This window comes from Eretmochelys imbricata, chromosome 4 (assembly GCF_965152235.1).
Source record: "Eretmochelys imbricata isolate rEreImb1 chromosome 4, rEreImb1.hap1, whole genome shotgun sequence".
In the NCBI taxonomy this organism is placed as follows: domain Eukaryota; kingdom Metazoa; phylum Chordata; order Testudines; family Cheloniidae; genus Eretmochelys; species Eretmochelys imbricata.
Genome location: NC_135575.1, coordinates 55385113 through 55405677, shown reverse-complemented (window position 1 = coordinate 55405677; position 20565 = coordinate 55385113). Strand labels below are relative to the sequence as shown.

The 20565-nt window shown below is 41.2% G+C and overlaps 1 protein-coding gene across 1 annotated transcript in view; it reads left to right on the top strand.

Annotated features, from left to right (window-relative positions):
* Positions 1-20565, top strand: part of RNF150 (ring finger protein 150) — a 203983-nt gene that overhangs the window by 143381 nt on the left and 40037 nt on the right. The window contains exons 3-5 of the mRNA XM_077814442.1: positions 2074-2145; positions 2906-2988; positions 14187-14283. Coding sequence (XP_077670568.1) covers positions 2074-2145; positions 2906-2988; positions 14187-14283 — 252 coding nt within the window. The remainder of the gene's footprint in view (positions 1-2073; positions 2146-2905; positions 2989-14186; positions 14284-20565) is intronic.

The window sequence follows — 20565 nt, the reverse complement described above, 5'->3', positions numbered from 1 at the left end:
GCTCTGCACCCACCAAATTTTCCCTGTGGGTGCTCCAGCACCAGAGCACCCAGGAAGTCAGCGCCTAAGGCGCCGCTTTTGATGTGATTGGGGGGGGAGCAGCAGCTTCCCCTACCCCCCCCCAGCTACGCTCCCCCACCCCTAGGAGCCAGAGGGACCTGCCGGATGCTTCCTGGGAGCTGCCCCAGCTAAGCACTGCCGGGACTCCCCACCTCGCCCCCCCGGCAGGTGCCTCTGGCTCTTAGGGGTGGGGTGGGCACCCACTACAGTGGCCCACGAGACCCTCCTGCCCGGTTCTGGGGGCAGTCAGGGGACAGGGGAGGGGGGTGGATAGGGGAGGGGTCCTGCGGGGGGTGTCAAGGAACGTGGGGGGAGTTGGATGGGACAGGAGTCCTGGGGAGCGGGGGTGGGCAACGACCCCCTCGTGGGGTGAGGACAGCACCCGTTGTTAAGTTTTTGGCAGCTCATCACTGCCCACACCAAAGGAGTGGTAACTCTGACTAGCTCAGGACTGAATGTCCTAGTGTTAATTAGATTACGAGATTTATAACCATAAATCCCGAAGCTCCACTTCAAACATTTAAACACTGTAATGTTAGCCATTCTTATCTTTGGGGGCAGTGTTTGGTTACTGATAGCATGCATTTCACTTCAAAATTCTTCGAAAGTATGTTTTTTTTCTCCAGCATATACCAATGAAACAGTATTCCTTAAAAAAACAAAAAAAACCTGATCATATTTTCATTGAAAGCCAAAAACGATGTCAGATAAGAAAAGGTAAACATGAAAACAAACAGATCAAAGTTTTAAACCAATCTTTAATCTTGTCCTCTTCTCTTGAAGAATATACGAAAAAAACAAGACATTTCATTAACATAAATAAAAAAAATTCCAGAAGCACTACATAATGTCTCTTTTTTTTTATTTTACATTAGCTGTCTGCCTTTGATTTATATTAAAGAAACAAATAGTTTGCAAGTAACGTTTTCAACTCTTGTTTGATTCTTTTGTTCAAGGCAAGCTATGAGAAAAATGTGCCATAGATCAGAATAACAACAAGGGAAAAGAGGAAACATATTGATCGAGTTTGCTTCATGAGTGGGTCCCTATTTACAAGCTACATACAACCTCACGTCATTTTGGGGTTCATTTTCTAACCAACTCCAGCTGGAATTTGCTTCCAAACTGGCATGTCTCTGAACTCTCTCACACACAACATTTGACCTTAAAAATGCGATGTCCTCACAGTCACCACCGTTCTTAAATCCCCATTCCTAAACTGCGCTGTTTCTGGAAGTAGCTGTCATGTGTGCATATACAGAGGCTGAATTTATTTACGGTGGTGTAAATCAGGAATGAGATCAATAAACGTAATTGAAATCAATAAACTATTGTAAAACAAGTGTAAGTGAGATCAGAAATGGGCACTAGGTATCAGAAGATGATGCTTTGTTACGAAAAAATAGAAAAACACTATGAAATTTCACCTGGAAAGAAATTCAGTATGTAATGTGGAGGGAAAGGTGACAAGGAACAAGAAAAACGCAAATGAAAGTAGATGGCCAAGCCATGACTGTAGGGCTCGTCTGCTGTTCATGACATATAACTGCAAAGTTGGACGCTGATCCTACAATTGAGAGCATACGGGCAGACTGCTGTGCCTGCCTGCAACTTCACTGAAGTCAATGGGACTAATGTAAAAAAATAGGCTCCCAAAATAGTGAATCGTTACTTAATACATATCTGTTTCTATTTTCATGTAATGCCCATAATGCAATAGTTTAGTGTTGTCATAGGCCAGTGTCAATTCTTCACTGGATTAGCATTATAGCTGCTTTGCCTAATGAAATTTAGATAACTGAGGAGCCTTTAATCCATGCAGCATTTTTGTTTTTAAAAGGGATGTCACGCTATTTCCCACAGCAACCTGCCTGGCCCTGTCAGTTTACATTTACACAGAACCTTACTGTTTCATGTAAAACTGCTTCAGAATATTAACCACCTATAGAAAAATAAGGTGATGGCTTCTGCTAAAGATATATTCTTTACTAACGGACAATTTTGCATTTTCAGCGCCGTCTTGGAGATGCTGCAAAGAAAGCAATCAGCAAGCTGCAGGTCAGAACAATCAGGAAAGGTGACAAGGTAATTTTTTCCTTTCAAACTAGAACTGTGCAGCGAGGATCCTCTCAGACTGCCAAGGAGAGGGAAATGGGAGAGGAGTGGCAGTTGCTTTTTATACTAGTAAATATCCCACAGCCAGGGGCAAGGCGCTGGTAAGCAACTTAAGGATGGAATGGAACAGGGAGGGAAGGGAAGGGAAATTTTAAATAAAGATACAGTAAAGTTATTTTAGTCTGACTATTAAAGTAGCTGCTGTTACAGTTTGCAAACCAAATTTTGTGGCCAAATTCTGCAGCCCTCATTCAGGCAAAACTCTCACTGACCGTAGTGGGAGTACTACTGTACATAGAGTAATTCCCAGTTCAAAGAGACATACTTGTACTAGCTCTCGTCAAGCTAGAGCACTAATGTAGCTGCAGTAGTGGGACAGGCTAGCTGACCCGAATACGTGCCCATCAGAGACCCTAGGCATGTATATGAGGCAGCTAGCCCTTCCTGCCACCTGTACTGCTGCTGCTACATTCTGTTTTGAGCTAGTGTGCTAAAGTGTGTCTCTGTGAGCTGGGATTCACAACCCCAGTTCCAAGTGTAGATCTACGCCTCATGTGCACAGACCCTTGCAGGTCTGGATCCCTAATGAATGCCTCTCACACTTTCCTTAAGATACATTGTCATGCTTAAACACATCAATAACCATTTGAACTTTGCTCTGCTACTTAGGTTCTTGTTTGAAGTGATTAACCCAAAAAAAAAATCTAATGTAATGTTCTCTTTACTGTAGGAAACTGAGCCAGATTTTGATAACTGTGCAGTTTGTATTGAAGGTTACAAACCAAATGATGTTGTCAGGATCTTACCATGCAGGTAAGTTAATACAGTGTATGGAGGCATTTACTAATGTGTTCTTGGTTTTTAAAGTCTCTGTCCTTCAGTGTAAAACTGCAAAATTGGAATTGTCAAATTCTTAAAATGAGATTATCTGAGAACTTCAAGTTTTTGGATTTTTTTTTCTGTACTCAAAAACTATTCCATAAAGATTTGACATGTTACTCTGATGTGTTTGAAGTTAAAATAATAACTGCAGTGAGTGACGAGCCATTTAACATCAGAGCTTGAGTCTAACTATGTTCGTGCTTGGCATGGTATATGGGGATCTTATTTGGTCAGGCTTTTTGGTTAACCATTAATATTGGCCTGACTGGGAAAGAGCAGTTTGGCTGACGATATTTTCTAGTAACGAGAATGGTTGTGAGATTTAGGCTATGTGTTAAGGTAGCCTAGTGTTCAGAAGGTTTGGGCAGAGAGGCAGAGTGTTGGAGGGTAATACTTTTTGTAAGAGCCCAGTTGCTAAGTCTGTGGAATTTGGAAATATTACAAAGTCTTCAGTAAAAAGGGGGAAAAAGTGTGTGGGGGGGGGACTGATCCTGCTGTCTCTTCCACCAGTTTAACTCCATTGATTTTAGAGGAGTTACTCCTGATTTAAAGCAGTATGAGGAATAGAAATATTGATTCTAGGTCAAGGTTGCAGTTCATTGGCAGGATAGTATAGGAACACTTGCATTGCCATTTCCTATATTGTTAGTTGTCCACAGAACAGCTATCTGAAATTCAGCAGCTTTCATGAGCTTTAACTTCACTTTAATTTCTTTTTAATTGCTGTGTAAATAAAGTGGGAGGGAAACCTTACACAAATCATATCTGGGATGGCTTCCATCAAAGACAGCTAGATACTCCATTTCTCAACTTGCTTTCCTTGGAAACAGGAATACCAAAAGCATGTACATGTAAAGTATCAATTTCTATGGAGCCCATCTTCTGTTTGACATGAAGAACTGAAATATTTGTTCCTTTTTGGCTATGTTATAAATAATAGGCTTCCATGGTAGATATTTTAAATGTTAAGTGCTTACTACTGTGATCATTCTTGTGAGTCATTGGATGTGTATGCTTACTGCCATAAATTGGTCCAGCTCTAGAACCCCCATCTCTGACACACAGCACATGTACTCTTGTCAGACACAAGCACAATGCTTCCTCAGCTAAGAGTTTAGAAAATGGGACATATATACAGTTTAGAAGTGGGCTTAATTCCTAGTATGTTCCTGTGGGGCCCTAGACAAAGTTTGGAAATTTTGTGCTTAAGGTACAGGTATTTCTTTGAGGAAATTATATGGAACACATACATCTAAACCCCATCTTTCACTTGTATCATTCTCACAAATGACCCAGCACAGAGTCATCCTTAATGTTGTTCACGAGGTTAAATGAGAGTGCGTAGTATTAAATAAGGCCTACTGAATCAGAAACACATAGTTAGCAGGTGATGTTTAGCTCTTGGTTGACTTAAAAAGTTACTTGGAAATGGCTCCAGCTAAAGGTTAGCAGCAGATCTGTCTTGTAAAATGCACATGCATCCGATGAAGCGAGCTGTAGCTCACGAAAGCTTATGCTCAAATAAATTTGTTGATCTCTAAGGTGCCACAAGTACTCCTTTTCTTTTTGCGAATACAGACTAACACGGCTGCTACTCTGAAACCTGTCATTTTGAACTTTGGCACTGTTGAATTATGAGAGATGAGGAGTTCCCTCCCAAGTAGCTACTTTATTGAAACTATCTTCCCTACTGTACAAGTTAGGAAAGGTAACATTTTACAGATTTGTAAGCTTTTGTACACCACCATAGGTGTTGGTGTTAATTATTATTACTATTATTGTTGGTGAAATGCCAACAGTTTGCCAAATGCTATACAAGAAACAAAAATAAAGATAGTTCCCGCCAATGAGAGTCTACAATCTATAAAGAAACACCAACAAGATAGGATGCACTGGGCAGCTGAGAGGAAATAAAGAATATTGATGATAAATCAGATTCAAGTCAATAGGGAAATCGTATAAGATGGAAGAGCACTCTTTGCACTGGTGATTAGCAAAAGGAAGACACAGACCTGCAAATGCATATTTCGTTGTTTGTCATCCCCAGTGTATGCTCACTGTATATACCTTGTATATGCAGGGCATTGGCATAGCAGCCTGCAGTTCAGGGAAGACATGGGCTTCCCACCAAACCTTATTGAAACTTCCAATTTCTCAGTTGTCGAAAAGCCAGTATCATCATGACACCAGTGCTGGGTGATCTGAACTGGTTGCCTTTTGGTATGCAGGTGAAGTTTAAGATGTTTCTTTTGACCTGTAAAGCCATGTATGCCTTAGGGTCAGCATATCTGAGAAACTGCCTCTCCCTCTCCACATGATATTGCCACAGCTTTGATCAGTGGAGGCACCCAGTCAATAGCCTCCTTAGTTGAAAAAAGGAGGAGCTGCTGGCAGGATGTTCTTCATGGGACTCTTCACCAGTGATCCAAAATTACCCAAATCTGACTTTTAGGCACACTGCAAAGTCCATCTCTTTTCCCAGGCTTTTGGGGAGAGAATTTGCATCAAGTTCTGGGCTGTGTGCCAAGGCCTAGTATTTGGGATTAGGGTCATTTTTGTTTTCCTTCCTGGTTTAGAGGATGCTGTTGAGTTTATTTTTGTTTGAACTAATATGATTTCATTTTTAATATATGTGAAAGATGCTTAGAGCCCTGGATAGACATTATAATGTATATATTGAACAAATCTAAATAAGCAAGTGTATCAGCAGCTCTCCCACAGCCAGCCCTAAACCAGGAAGTTTCCAGATGCAGCTAGTAGCTATCTTGAGGCTTTCTGTTGTCCTCGTCTATACAAAAATTCGTAGTGAAAATCCACTAGTCAGTATTTCAGTAGTGGATGAATTTCAAAGCCACATAAACAGCTTCTTATTAGCTCTTCGGGTCCTTTCACTATGTCATTCCCTCAGAGCATTCTCTTTAAGTGTGGCAGAGAGTCAATGAAGGGATGCCACTGGCTATTTTGGAGGGGAGATCAATTTCATATATACTTTTTTTTCCCGTCCTCCTACGTCTGCCTATGTTTTTAAATTTCATTCTGAAAAGCTCAGAATTTAAATGATCAGGTTGAGGTATAAAGTAGTGTGTGAAGTATAAAGTAGAGATTAAAGAGACTTGGAAAATAGGAGACTAAGGGGGGGATATGATAGGTATATAAAATCTTGAGTGGTGTGGAGAAAGTGAATAAGGAAAAGTTATTTGCTTGTTCCCATAATATAAGAACTAGGGGCCACCAAATGAAACTAATGGGTAGCAGGTTTAAAACAAATAAAAGGAAGTTCTTCACTCAGTGCACAGTCAACCTGTGGAACTCCTTGTCTGAGGAGGTTGTGAAGGCTAGGACTATAACAGGGTTTAAAAGAGAACTGGATAAATTCATGGAGGCTAAGTCCATTAATGGCTATTAGCCAGGATGGCTAAGGAATGGTCCCTAGCCTCTGTTTGTCAGAGGGTGGAGATGGATGGCAGGAGAGAGATCACTTGATCATTACCTGTTAGGTTCACTCCCTCTGGGCACCTGGCATTGGCCACTGTTGGTAGACAGGATACTGGGCTGGATGGACCTTTGGTCTGACCCGGTATGGTCATTCTTATTTTCTTATGTGCCTTTTGATGCTGCATGTTGTGCTGATTTTTCTCTTGATGGAAATAAGTCTTAGTTTTATATCCAGGTTTAAAAGTTGACAATAGCAAATATAATTACAATTAGTTTCTAGGGCATTGACACAAGATTGAATGTAACCATGTTCCAGTGTTCCCAGAGTGTTTTCACCTGTCCTCCTCCCACTTTCAACTTCAAATCTCCATCTTCAAATCCTTACTCTACAACCCCTCATCTGTCTTGTTTTCTCCTCCTAGACTGCTGATATTGCTAGCTTTGTCTTCCTCTTACTAACTTCTCCATTCATCCTCCTGTTCTGTGTCACCTTCCAGACTCATTATCAGGGTCATTCTCTCAACCTTGTCTGTACGTGCTCTGGTACCCCTCCCAGTATCGCATTCCTTCCATAATCTCCAGTCTATTAACAACTCTGACTTCACTGATGCTCTCCAACCCCTCCTTCCTTTCCTTGTGTTAGCCTCCGATGAGGAAACCATCATCTCCATCACTTCTCTGTGCCCATCCTTTTTGATGTTTGGTTTCTTTCCTGCATTCAGTTTTTCTGTACTGACTCCAGGGCTGATGAATGGCTCTGGAGGAAAAACAATCCAGAGACCATTCAGATTTACTGCACTACAGGTCCATCCTCTTTATTCAGTATAGCAGTCTTCCTTGAAAAGCAACTGTACTCCTCCCCTCTGAGTGTCATTACTACAACTCTCGACAACTCTTCTTTGCCTTTGACTGCCTCCTGCAAGTCTGCCCTCCTTCTCCTCCTATCTAGACTTCTTCAAAAAAGAAAAAAGCACCTTGCTAAGTGCTGTAACTCTGTTGACCCCCTCTTAAAATCTACTCACTAGCTTATTATTGTCTCTATCATCAAATTCAAGCAGTGTGTTCTTATAGTGAGGCCATCTACAATCTACCTCTCTGTCTGCTCTTGTCTCCTTTTCCCTCACCTGTCCTCTTCTCTTAGCTCAAACTTCTCTTCACACTTAAGTCTTCATATCCTTCTTCTAAGACCATCTGTGTGCCTTCCTTCTCACTGCCCCCATGCTTCTGAACTCCCCCTCAGCACCTTCATTTTTTCCTGCTTTGAATCCCTTTTAAAAACTCAGTTCCCCATGGAGGTATATAAACTGAAGTGTAGATGATTTTTTTTTAATTCTAAGGACATCTACATCTTTTTCCCAAGTAACTGCATGATCCTGTTGTTGTTCTCCTGCCACACTCTTTGTCATCTTGTCCTCCTGTTCTTGTCTTGACTTAGATTGTAAATGCTTCAGAGCGGGGATTCCTGGTTAATTCTTATAAAGCACCATGCATGTTATGGTGCTATATAAATAACAGCAAATAAAACAGACCTTCAAATCCAAATTGGCAAAAATGGATTTATCACATGCTCCATCAAAATATGTGCATACCCACAATCAGATAATTTTAGTCCTTAGATTATCTAATTTTGGCATTCATTCTTCTGTGGTTTTCTATTTTATAAAAAAGATCCTTCAATCTAACTAATACATACCAAGTCAAAAATTAAAATTAGAACCATAGTACACTTGTAATATAGTATTTTAAAGTGCAAGGAGACTTAACCTGTCATGGTTATGGATTTAAATCTCTCAACATTGATAGCATTCCTTTTAGAATAATTTTCTTTCAAACCAGTTAATTTTTAGGAACAGCCAAACTTGAGGTAAATGTCTGTAAAGCATGAAAATTCCACACACTATCTGACTAACAAACATCATGAAATGTTGCAATGTGATCTGCAGCCTGATTAAGGCTTGCAAAGCTTGAACTTGAACACAAAGGGGGCCTTTCTCATCTATGCCTGAATGACTTGATCTGATTTTACACATCACTCAGGTTATATATTCTTGATCAGAAACAGATTTTTTTTGTCCATTTTTCAAGAGCATAGCGAATATCTGAGCTTTTTGAAAGCTTGCACTGATTATTTTGGCCCAAATCAAGATTAAACGTTGGCAGTTAAACATATACTAGCCTATGAACATGGGCACACTATTAAAAAAAAATCAACACTATAAGAATATTTGAAATTGCTCCTTCAAATAGCTGAAAAGTAAGACATTGACTTTCAGTTCAGTATTCTGCATAAATCAACACATTCAAGATATTTTATTTACACATTTTAAATGTAAAAGATTTCTTATTCATTGTTTCACAAAGTAGCTACTTGGGGATTATATGTAATTTTTATATCGCCTGCTTACTCAAAATGTTTGTCTGGCGATTATATGCTGAATACATATCTCTTGGGAGAAGGGGAAGGAAGGAGGTTAATATAGTGCAGAGATGGAAATTTGATGCATTTGGTTCTCTACCAACATGGTGAATGTTGTTTTGGAAGTGGAGTTGTGAACCTTTGTAACGTTAGTAAAGTGGTGGTTTTAACTTTAAGTATCATGATGCTTCATTTACATTAATCATGTTGACATACGGTATCGGATGAGGTCTGACAAACTTCGGTATTACAGCCAAGTGATATAATTAGACTAGTTTCAGATTCCAAGAACAGATTTTCTGTGCCACAGCTGTGCGAAGTCAGTGTCAGTTTAAAATGGAATACTGTAATTTCCTTGTAACTCTTATTCCCAAGCGATCAATTTCCTGTTGAAGTAGTAGGAAAGGGAGCCAAGTGAAGTGAGTAATAGGGTCTGATGAAATTTCATGCATTTTTAGATTTGTATTTTTCATACTGTTTAGTGTTAAATCCAGCTCGTGAATGGGATGATGCTACTTACAAAGACCGTTCAACGGAACAGATGTTAAAAATTAACACTGATGAGAATGTACCTCTGTCTCTCTTCCAACTAACTGGAAGGATGGATACATCTTTATGTGTGGGATGCTGTTTTTTAAATATTGGGATGGAATAGCAAAGCAAAATTATTACTTTGCTTGCAGTGTTCTTAATTTAAACATGACTATTTGGGTATGCAAGGTGATTCTGCATTTCTCACAGAGATAATACCTGCTGTGAAGAGAGAATTTATACTATTGATCTACTAGCTCAGTACCTAGCATTAAGACAGTTTGTAAACCTGCCCTACCGCTGTTAGTTGGTGGCTTTGTATGCATTCATATAGAGGAACTGCAAATGGGGAAGGGCTAGTGCATGCACAGGGAAATATAGACTTGCATAGAGTAAAAAGACTTATCAACACTCCAGTTGGCAGGGCTTTTTTATAATACCTCAGCTGTCAACGTTGAGCTGAAATTTGACATGCACAATGACAGGTTTCAGAGTAACAGCCGTGTTAGTCTGTATTCGCAAAAAGAAAAGGAGTACTTGTGGCACCTTAGAGACTAACCAATTTATTTGAGCATAAGCTTTCGTGAGCTACAGCTCACTTCATCGGATGCATACTGTGGAAAGTGTAGAAGATCTTTTTATATACACACAAAGCATGAAAAAATACCTCCTCCCACCCCACTCTCCTGCTGCTAATAGCTTATCTAAAGTGACCACTCTCCTTACAATGTGTATGATAATCAAGGTGGGCCATTTCCAGCACAAATCCAGGGTTTAACAAGAACGTCTGGGGGAGGAGGGTAGGAAAAAACAAGGGGAAATAGGCTACCTTGCATAATGACTTAGCCACTCCCAGTCTCTATTCAAGCCTAAGTTAATTGTATCAAATTTGCAAATGAATTCCAATTCAACAGTTTCTTGCTGGAGTCTAAATTTGAAGTTTTTTTTGTTGTAATATCACAACTTTCATGTCTGTAATAGCGTGACCAGAGAGATTGAAGTGTTCTCCGACTGGTTTATGAATGTTATAATTCTTGACATCTGATTTGTGTCCATTTATTCTTTTACGTAGAGACTGTCCAGTTTGACCAATGTACATGGCAGAGGGGCCTTGCTGGCACATGATGGCATATATCACATTGGTGGATGTGCAGGTGAACGAGCCTCTGATAGTATGGCTGATGTGATTAGGCCCTATGATGGTGTCGCCTGAATAGATATGTGGGCACAGTTGGCAACGGGCTTTGTTGCAAGGATAGGTTCCTGGGTTAGTGGTTCTGTTGTGTGGTATGTGGTTGCTGGTGAGTATTTGCTTCCGGTTGGGGGGCTGTCTGCAGGCAAGGACTGGCCTGTCTCCAAGATCTGTGAGAGTGTTGGGTCATCCTTCAGGATAGGTTGTAGATCCTTAATAATGCGTTGGAGGGGTTTTAGTTGGGGGCTGAAGGTGACGGCTAGTGGCGTTCTGTTATTTTCTTTGTTAGGCCTGTCCTGTAGTAGGAGACTTCTGGGAACTCTTCTGGCTCTATCAATCTGTTGCTTCACTTCCGCAGGTGGGTATTGTAGTTGTAAGAATGCTTGATAGAGATCTTGTAGGTGTTTGTCTCTGTCTGAGGGGTTGGAGCAAATGCGGTTGTATCGCAGAGCTTGGCTGTAGACGATGGATCGTGTGGTGTGGTCAGGGTGAAAGCTGGAGGCATGTAGGTAGGAATAGCGGTCAGTAGGTTTCCGGTATAGGGGGGTGTTTATGTGACCATCGTTTATTAGCACTGTAGTGTCCAGGAAGTGGATCTCTTGTGTGGACTGGACCAGGCTGAGGTTGATGGTGGGATGGAAATTGTTGAAATCATGGTGGAATTCCTCAAGGGCTTCTTTTCCATGGGTCCAGATGACGAAGATGTCATCAATATAGCGCAAGTAGAGTAGGGGCATTAGGGGACGAGAGCTGAGGAAGCGTTGTTCTAAGTGAGCCATAAAAATGTTGGCATACTGTGGGGCCATGCGGGTACCCATAGCAGTGCCGCTGATCTGAAGGTGTACATTGTCCCCAAATGTAAAATAGTTATGGGTAAGGACAAAGTCACAAAGTTCAGCCACCAGGTTAGCCGTGACAATATCGGGGATAGTGTTCTTGATGGCTTGTAGTCCATCTTTGTGTGGAATGTTGGTGTAGAGGGCTTCTACATCCATAGTGGCCAAGATGGTGTTATCAGGAAGATCACCGATGGATTGTAGTTTCCTCAGGAAGTCAGTGGTGTCTCGAAGGTAGCTGGGAGTGCTTGTAGCGTAGGGCCTGAGGAGGGAGTCTACATAGCCAGACAATCCTGCTGTCAGGGTGCCAATGCCTGAGATGATGGGGCGCCCAGGATTTCCAGGTTTATGGATCTTGGGTAGTAGATAGAATATCCCAGGTTGGGGTTCCAGGGGCGTGTCTGTGCGGATTTGATCTTGTGCTTTTTCAGGGAGTTTCTCGAGCAAATGCTGTAGTTTCTTTTGGTAACTCTCCGTGGGATCAGAGGGTAATGGCTTGTAGAAAGTGGTGTTGGAGAGCTGCCGAGCAGCCTCTTGTTCATATTCCGACCTATTCATGATGACAACATTACCTCCTGTGGGGGGGGGGGGGGGGTTGGGAGGGTGAGAAAACCTGGATTTGCGCTGGAAATGGCCCAACTTGATTATCATACACATTGTAAGGAGAGTGATCACTTTAGATAAGCTATTAGCAGCAGAAGAGTGGGGTGGGAGGAGGTATTTTTTCATGCTTTGTGTGTATATAAAAAGATCTTCTACACTTTCCACAGTATGCATCCGATGAAGTGAGCTGTAGCTCACAAAAGCTTATGCTCAAATAAATTGGTTAGTCTCTAAGGTGCCACAAGTACTCCTTTTCTTTTTTCGACATGCACAATGTTGCACATCTGTTAATTGCTAGAGAAAAGGTATTTAGGACTGCTCTACACATAAATTTGCATTGAAATAACCGAAATATGTTTAATTCACAGCTTTTGTTATTTTGATGCAAATCTAAGTATGGACACTCTTATTTCAGAATAAAAGCGTCCTCCTCCTGATTTTTGCTTAAGTCTTCTATATGTAAATCAGACTTTTAGGTGGGTGAGTGTATTTTCAGACTGCTACACAAAGATTTAGGTGTTGAGGCTATGGTTACATGAGAAAACTTTGTACCTGTTTTTCAGAAACAGTATAGCTGGACCAAAGGTGTAGGTACAAAACGTTACAGAGCAGATAGAGCCACATGGCATGTTCAAGGAGACAGCAAACATATGTGTGAGATAAGTCAATGAATCTTACACTTGGCTAAATGAACTAAAAGTCCAAGATGTTGCAAAATTGACTGTTTGTTAACAGGAAACAAACCAACAATTATTCTAATAAAAATCCACAGATGAATAATGAAAAACCACGAGCTTTCACAAAAATCTATGGGATACAGGAGAGGAAATCTCTGCTCCAATGTCTCACTGGAGACCACCTCACTGTGCCAACAATACTCCATTCAGCTGCAGTCAGGCTTCCGGAATGTTCTTCCTCACAGCAATCTATGCACCTGGTATATCCCCTCTCTTCAGTTGAAGTACTCACAAATAACTAAAAAAATCTGGCTATAATTCTCTGTATACTATAGTGATTAAAAGAAATTGGGAGCTGTTTTCTGTAGGGATGCTCCAGCTGAGGCACAAAGACAGCAAACAACTTCCCTGTCTCGTATCTGAGCCCCCTGAGAAATTCTCTTAATTTCTTCTCCCAGCATTTCTTAAATTCTTCACCCAGCAGAACTGCAGGACTTTTCTCTGTACTCTGAGTCTGCTGAGGTGCTTATCCTGTCAAATGCAACATAACAGAACATCTTCTCAAGAATGAATGAGGTGCATAAATTACATGTTTGAGTATGCAACCTCCAGTTTGTTCAAGCAACTTTAGACAACTGACACTTGTGGCTAAGAAACTGTATTTCCCATAACTGGATAAATATGTAGGCAGAATGGCTTCACTGTCTTGCTAATGATCACTTCATATTGGCTGAAGGGATAGTATCAACCAGCTCCAGAGGGAGAAATGTTTGTCTAAAGATGCTCATTCTCATGGGTGGCTTTGAGGGGCAGGAAAATAGGTGGGAGGGGAGGAGCCTCACCCAAAAGGCCACGCGCTCTCTCTCTCTCTCTCTCTCTCTCTCTCTCAAAAAAAAAAAAAAAAGAAAAAAAAAGGCGGGGGGGTTTCTGCCTACACACTGTCATGATCCTGCAAAATAATAACAGATGCAAAATGGCTTCATGTTACAGCTATTTAAAGTTCTGGGTCACTGTGGTGGGGTCAGTTTTGTGTTATGGAACCAACAGTAGATATATACATGATCTGACCTTTACCAAAAGCTGAGTTTCATTTATCGGTGTTACAGCTGGCAGTCTATAGCATTTTAAGAAAGTTGGCTTTGCTGCTACACGTACATTTGGCTCTCTGATTGTTGGTGTCTAATTTTGTACATCTAACTTTCTGCACCTTGTCAGTGAACTCTAACAGGCAGGGATCGGTGCGCTTATCTGAATAAGATTTAGTACAGTGATTTTATACTCCTGTCTATGCACTTTTATAATCCTTATCATATACCAAAAAACTACACTTTCAAAACTCCCTATTATACTACATTCAGAAGCAACTCTTGGTAATGACTGAACAGCTCTAAGCTACACTCGGATGGATTTGAATTAAAATATCTTGCTTTTTATTGCAGGCATCTTTTTCATAAATCTTGCGTAGACCCGTGGCTGCTAGATCATCGCACCTGCCCTATGTGTAAAATGAACATTCTAAAAGCTCTAGGGATTCCGGTAAGCATGTCATGCAACAGGCTAGTCAAAATAGAGTGAGAACACCTCCATCCTGTATACATGCCCATCTGTGTGTTATTTAGGTTCTCATACCACATTCATCACCATGGTACACTGATTTATTAACAGGAACGCAAGCAGACATCTATTTTTCTCTTCTCCCCTCTGCCCCCCCCCCCCATGCCCTTTGGCTGGGAGGGTGTGCATGTGTGTCTGTGTTGCTTGGTTGTTTTGTTGAGGGGTTGGATTGTTTTAAGTAATTGTGGCAGGATTGTACATTCACATACAAACCTTTTCTATTTACTCTTTTACATCAGGGCTGGATTTTTTTTAACTACATTCCTCCTTGTTGTCTCAAAGTAAAGGGTGTACAAATAAAAACTCTCCCGATGTATCGTTCTAAGGCAGTTTGCCTCTGATTCTGATTGCAAAAGTCATTGCCTTTTCTGTCTGGTTCCGTTTCCTCTCTTAAGGCATCCTTGCATATCAGCAGGCCTTGCGCTCAGAATTCTAGTTATGAAACATCATTTGGGGGAAATGTTATTAAACATATGAGATTCATGTAATTACAGTGTAAGAAAATGTTAGATTGTTAGTCACTTGGTAAATTCAGATCTGTTTAGAAACCTGCCAAAACTTGCCAATTAACTCTTTGGATTCTATTGTCAAATATACTTAGTACATGTTCTGCCAGCAATTACTTTCCCTAAATTTACAGGTATCTCACAGTTCAGTGTCTTCTCCACCAAGAAATTAATCAAGGTTTATGCTATGTGAAAAAGTATCTCCTGACTGTCAAGTTGAACACTGAACCAGTGGTGGTTGGTATGCCAACAGCTGCTGTAAATACACTGTCCCCAAGCTGAGGTAGCAGCATGCCAGCATTACATATCTGAGCACTACACAAAAGAAATGAGACAAAGGCCAACAGATGAACAAATGAGGACAGCTAATGTAGTTACCCCCAAGAGCAGCAGTGAAATGACATGGGGACATATAATCCAGATTACTGAAATGAAAAAAGTCTGATACAAGTGCTGAAATTATTATTCTAGGAAATAGCGCAATAATAAAATAATCATGCAGGTGTGTCCATTAACTTAGTACAATTATAAAGCCAAAAGGACAAATAATATAATTCTAATGATACATTATAATTAGGCTTCTTGATTTTGTGTGTGTGTGTTACATACAGAAAAAACTACAATGAAAGATTGTTAAAGTTGCAAAGTCAAAACTCAGAAATTAGGAAATGCCAGTGTTAAGGCTGCATGTTCAACCTTCATTCAGCTCCCTAGTATGCATTACTGTTTAATTCCATCATCACATACTATTTTTTCCACTGACTTCCACGTGGGTCATCAGCAGGGTTAGGACCTTAAGATCCACCCTTACCACAGATCTCTAAGTAACTTGCAGCAGTAGTAGGCTGTTATGCAGCATGCAGACCAGCCATTAGCGGGGGATGAGACGCACACTTTGCCAGTGGGTTTCACAGCTATTGCTGACAGAAAAGAAACCACTCAGAACTCCTGCATTCAGTTCCAGGTTCTGGAGGGGAGTATGCTCTTTTGCCCTTAGCCTGTCTCCGTCCCCTTTGCTTCCTTACTCCTAACTCCCTGCCCCCCCAAGATCCAGCCCCTTTATCCTCTTTCCCCATAAATTCCTGTCCCTGTTCCCCATAATCCTATCACCCCTCCCCAGCTTCTCCTCCCCTCCCACTGCTCTTCACCCCTCTGCATTCAAGTCAGGCTGATTCCTCCTTGCTGCCTGGGCCCCAGAAGGAGGAGCATAAAAAAAGCACAGGAGAGACAGTCTCCCTCCTCTCAGTTATGGCTTCCTATGCCGCAGCAGTCCTTGGCTGCCAGGGGGAACAATTGCAGGAAAGTGCTGCTCAGCTCCTGCGTCCGCTGAGCTGGATCACGCTTGGTACTGATGGAATCTTCAGAGAATGTAGCTGCCTAACTTTTAACAGGTCTCTACTGAGCATGTGTGAATTGATATTTTCAGAGGCTCAAACTTGGCCAAATTTGAGTGGAATTTCATAGGTACTGGAAAAAGCACATCTGTGACAAAAAGGTCACCCTCCTTCCCAATTTCAAGTCCTGTTCCAAAGCATGAAGCCCTACAACTTCTCAATTAAACAGTTGTACAAATTTGGTTAACATGGGCAAAACATATTTTCCCTCCCTAACCTCATTCTCAATTCTTGCTGAACTGCTGTAACCAAAACTACCCCCACTACCCTTAAAAAAAAATCTGAGGCAAACACCTGTCTTGGAAAACTTCAACCCAAATGGTTGCAGTTTGGCAAAGTTATAAACGACTGAAAACAGTCTTATAATGGAAAGTGTCGGGAAACCTTGGCTTATAAGCAGTGCTACTAGCTCCATTTATAATAGAATGTCTTTATGCCAGTTGTATGCTTACCTTAGTGATGTACATTTGAAAATTGGTTTGTGTGAGTATGAATGTGGCATTACATTTCCATTTTAAGAGGAATGTATAATAGTTTCTAACTGATATTGTTCTAAAAAAACTAGATCTAAATTTTTAAGTCACTGCATGCCAATTTCATCACAGAGTTTACTTCATAGCCAAGATTTTTTTTAAATGGCTGCCTAAAACTAAAGCCTATTTAGACATGTAAATAACTAGCCTGATTTTCAAAACTGGTGAGTGCCCAGAAGCTCCCATTAAGATGTATCTCCTTTCTGCTGAGGCAGCCTGGTCCCCTGGAGGCATTCCACCCTTAATGAATTCTGCCACCATTTACAGAAGCAAATGTCTGGCCTCAGTCCTTTCACTGGCATGCTGATGGTGAATTCAGCTCACAAAGCTGAGCTTCTTCTGGTCTTGGTGTCTAAAGGGGAAACTTTTTTTTCTTTCAATTTCAAAGAGCTACATCATTGTTGGGATGATCATATCAAGTAAAATAATCTCCCTTCAATTCTGACTCCTTCCCCAGAAACATGATCTGAACAGGAAAACAACTGCACTTTTTTTACTAGATTGGTTGAGTTGGAGCCTTTTATTGAGAACCTGATGCAAAGGCCATTCAAGTCAGTGGAAAGATTCCCATTTTTAAAATCAGGCCCTAAAAGCACATATGTACAGAGAACTAGAGAAACTAATGTAACTAACAAAATGTATCAAAATATATCTGTGTCACTCTGACAGTCAAAGTATAAATAGTAATTTTAAAAAAGCAATATTTGTTATCATTAGGATTAAAGTCTACTGTTTAGTTTTTTTCCAAGTAAAATTATATTAAACCTGCATGTAAAATGGGATCAATTAAATTGAACCATGACATTTGTGCCGCTTTAGTTAGTATTTGTCAGGCTTTCCATTCTCTCCTATTTTTAAGGGTTTAAAAATTGGTCATAAAAGCTCATTCTAGCAAAAACTGCGAACACAAGGGAAGAGAAGAGCAAATGGATAACTGGGGGGAAAAAACATTTATGCATTTGCTTAGTTATAGTGCTAAAATATATATGTACACATATATATGCACGTGTGTGTGTATATATATTTAGACTATTTGTTTAAATTATATAATCCTCAAAACCAAATTTGATTTTAAAATGAACTTTCAAAGGCTTCCAACAACTGTTTGAAAAGAAATCTAATGGGAAAAAATGTGGATGTTTGTGCCCAGCAATTTTTGTCCCTGGTCCTGCAAGTAAACATAATGCATAGCTTTACACACATGAATACTCCTAGTTCAGTGGGACTCATGTCTTTGCAGGATAAAGCCTGTTCTTTGCTCAAAGTTGCTTAGAATTTTGTATGCTTGCAGATGCACTTTGTCTTCACGCCAACTGTTATTTAGTCTCTTCCCCAACGTGAAACCCCCAAACTGTGGTTTAGGTTTTTTGTTGTCTGACTACATTCTATACTTTAGTCTGTGAACTGAAAATCATATGAAGATTGTTTTAATGAATATATTCTTTTATTATGAACCATTTTAAAGTAATGCTAAGTTTGTAACATAGAATCATAAAAATGTAAGGCTGGAAAGAACCTCGAGAAGTGATCTAGTCCAGCCCCCTCCACTGAGGCAGGACCAAGTATGCTTAGACCATGCCTGGCAGTGTTTGTCTAACCTGTTTTTAAAAGCCTCCAGTGACACGGATTCCACAACCTCCCTTCGAAGCTTAATCCAATCCTTAATTATCCTTATATTTAGCAAGCTTTTGCTAATATCCAACCTAAATCTCTCTTGCTGCAGATTAAGCTGATTCCTTCTTGTCCTATCTTCAGGGGATATGGAGAACAATTGATCACCATCTTCATTATAACAGCCTTTAACATATTTGAAGACTGTCAGACCCCTCTAAGTTGTCTCTTCTCAAGACTAAAATGCCCCGTTTTTTAACCTTTCCTCATAGGTTAGGTGTCCATTGTTGTAGTCTCCTCTGAACTGTTTCCAGTTTGTCCACTTTTTTCCTGAAACATGGTGCCCCAAACTGGACACGATACTCCAGCTGAGGCCTCACTAGTGCCGAGTGGAACAATTACCTCCGATGTTTTATATATGAAACCTGTTAATATGCCCTAGAATATTAGTGCTCTTTATTTATTTATTTGGCAACGGTTTCACATTGTTGGTTCATGTTCAATTTGTGATCCACTATAGCCTCCAGATCCTACTCAGCAGTACTACAGCCTCACAGTTATTCCCCATTTTGTATTTGTACATTTGACTTTTCCTTCTAAGCGCAGAACTTTACATTTGTCTTTATTGAATTTCATCTTGTTGATATCAGACCAATTCTCTAATTTGTCACAGTCATTTTAAATTATAATCCTACCCTCCAAAGAGCTTGCAAACCCTTCCACCTTAGCATCATCTACAGATTTTATAAGCCTAGTCTCCACTCCATTATCAAAATCATTGATGAAAATGGATCCAGAGCAGACCCTGTGGGACCACACTAGATACATCTTCCTAGTTTGATAGCAAACTATTGATAACTACTCTTTGAGTATGATATGCAGCCAGATATGCACCCACTTTATAAAAACTTTCAGCCAGATATGCACCCACTTTATAAAAACTTCATCTAGACCACGTTTCCCTGGTTTGCTTATGAGAATGTAACATGGGACTTTGTCAAAAGCCTTACTAAAATCATGATGTATCACTTCTACTGTTTCCCCCTTGTTCGTGACAAATCCATGTTGGTTATTATCTATTACTCTATTATCCACTAATTGGGCAATACAAATTGATTGTTTAATAACTTGTTCTAGTATCTTTGCAGGTATCAAAGTTCGGCTGACGGGTCTATAATTCCCTGGGTCCTTTTTGTTCCTCTTTTTAAAGATAGGTTTGCCCTTTTCCCATCCTCTAGGACAGAGGTGGGCAAACTACGGCTCGTGGGCCACATCTGGCGCACGGGACTGTCCTACCCAGCCCCCGAGCTCCTGGCCCGGGAGCCTAGTCCCTGGCCCCTCCCCCGCTGTTCCCTCTCCCCTGCAGTTACTCTGCCCTGTGAGCTCCTGCCGCTCTGAGCAGCATGGTAAGGGGGCGGCCGGGGGGTTGGGTAGGGGATCCCAGGGGACAGTTAGGAGTGTGGGTTCTGGGGCGGTCAGGGTGCGGGGAACAGGGGGGGTTGGATAGGGTGTGGGAGTCCCTCCGGGCAGGTCAGGGGGCGGGGGTGTGGATAGGGGGCAGGGCAGTCAGGGGACAGGGAGCAGGGGGAGTTGAATAAGGGGTGGGATCCCAGGGGGGGCGGTTTGGGGCTGGGGGTTCCAGGAGGGGGCAGTCAGGAGACAAGGAGTAAGGGGGGTTGGATGGGTTGGGGATTCTGAGGGGGACAGTCAGGGGGCGGGAAGTGGGAGGAGGTGAATAGGGGGCAGGGGCCAGGCTGCTTGGGTGGCACAGCCTTCCCTACCCAGCCCTTCATACAGTTTCGCACCCTGATGTGGCCCTCGGGACAAAAAGTTTGCCCTCCCCTGCTCTAGGACCTCACCCATCCTCCATGAGTTCTCAAAAATAATTGCTAATGGTTCTGAGATTGCTGCAGGTAGTTCTTTTAAGTACCTTAAGAGTGAAGTTCATCAGGGCCTGCTGGTTTGAATATATCTAACTTATCTAAATATTCATTAGCCTTCTCTTTCTCTATTCTGGCTTGTGTTTTTCCCATTGTTAATATTAATTGTGTAAAGCATCTGGTCACAATTAATCCTTTTAGTGAAGACTGAAGCAAAATAGGCATTAAACACTACAGCCTGCTTGATGTCATCTGTTATTAGCTCTCCTTCCCACTAAGT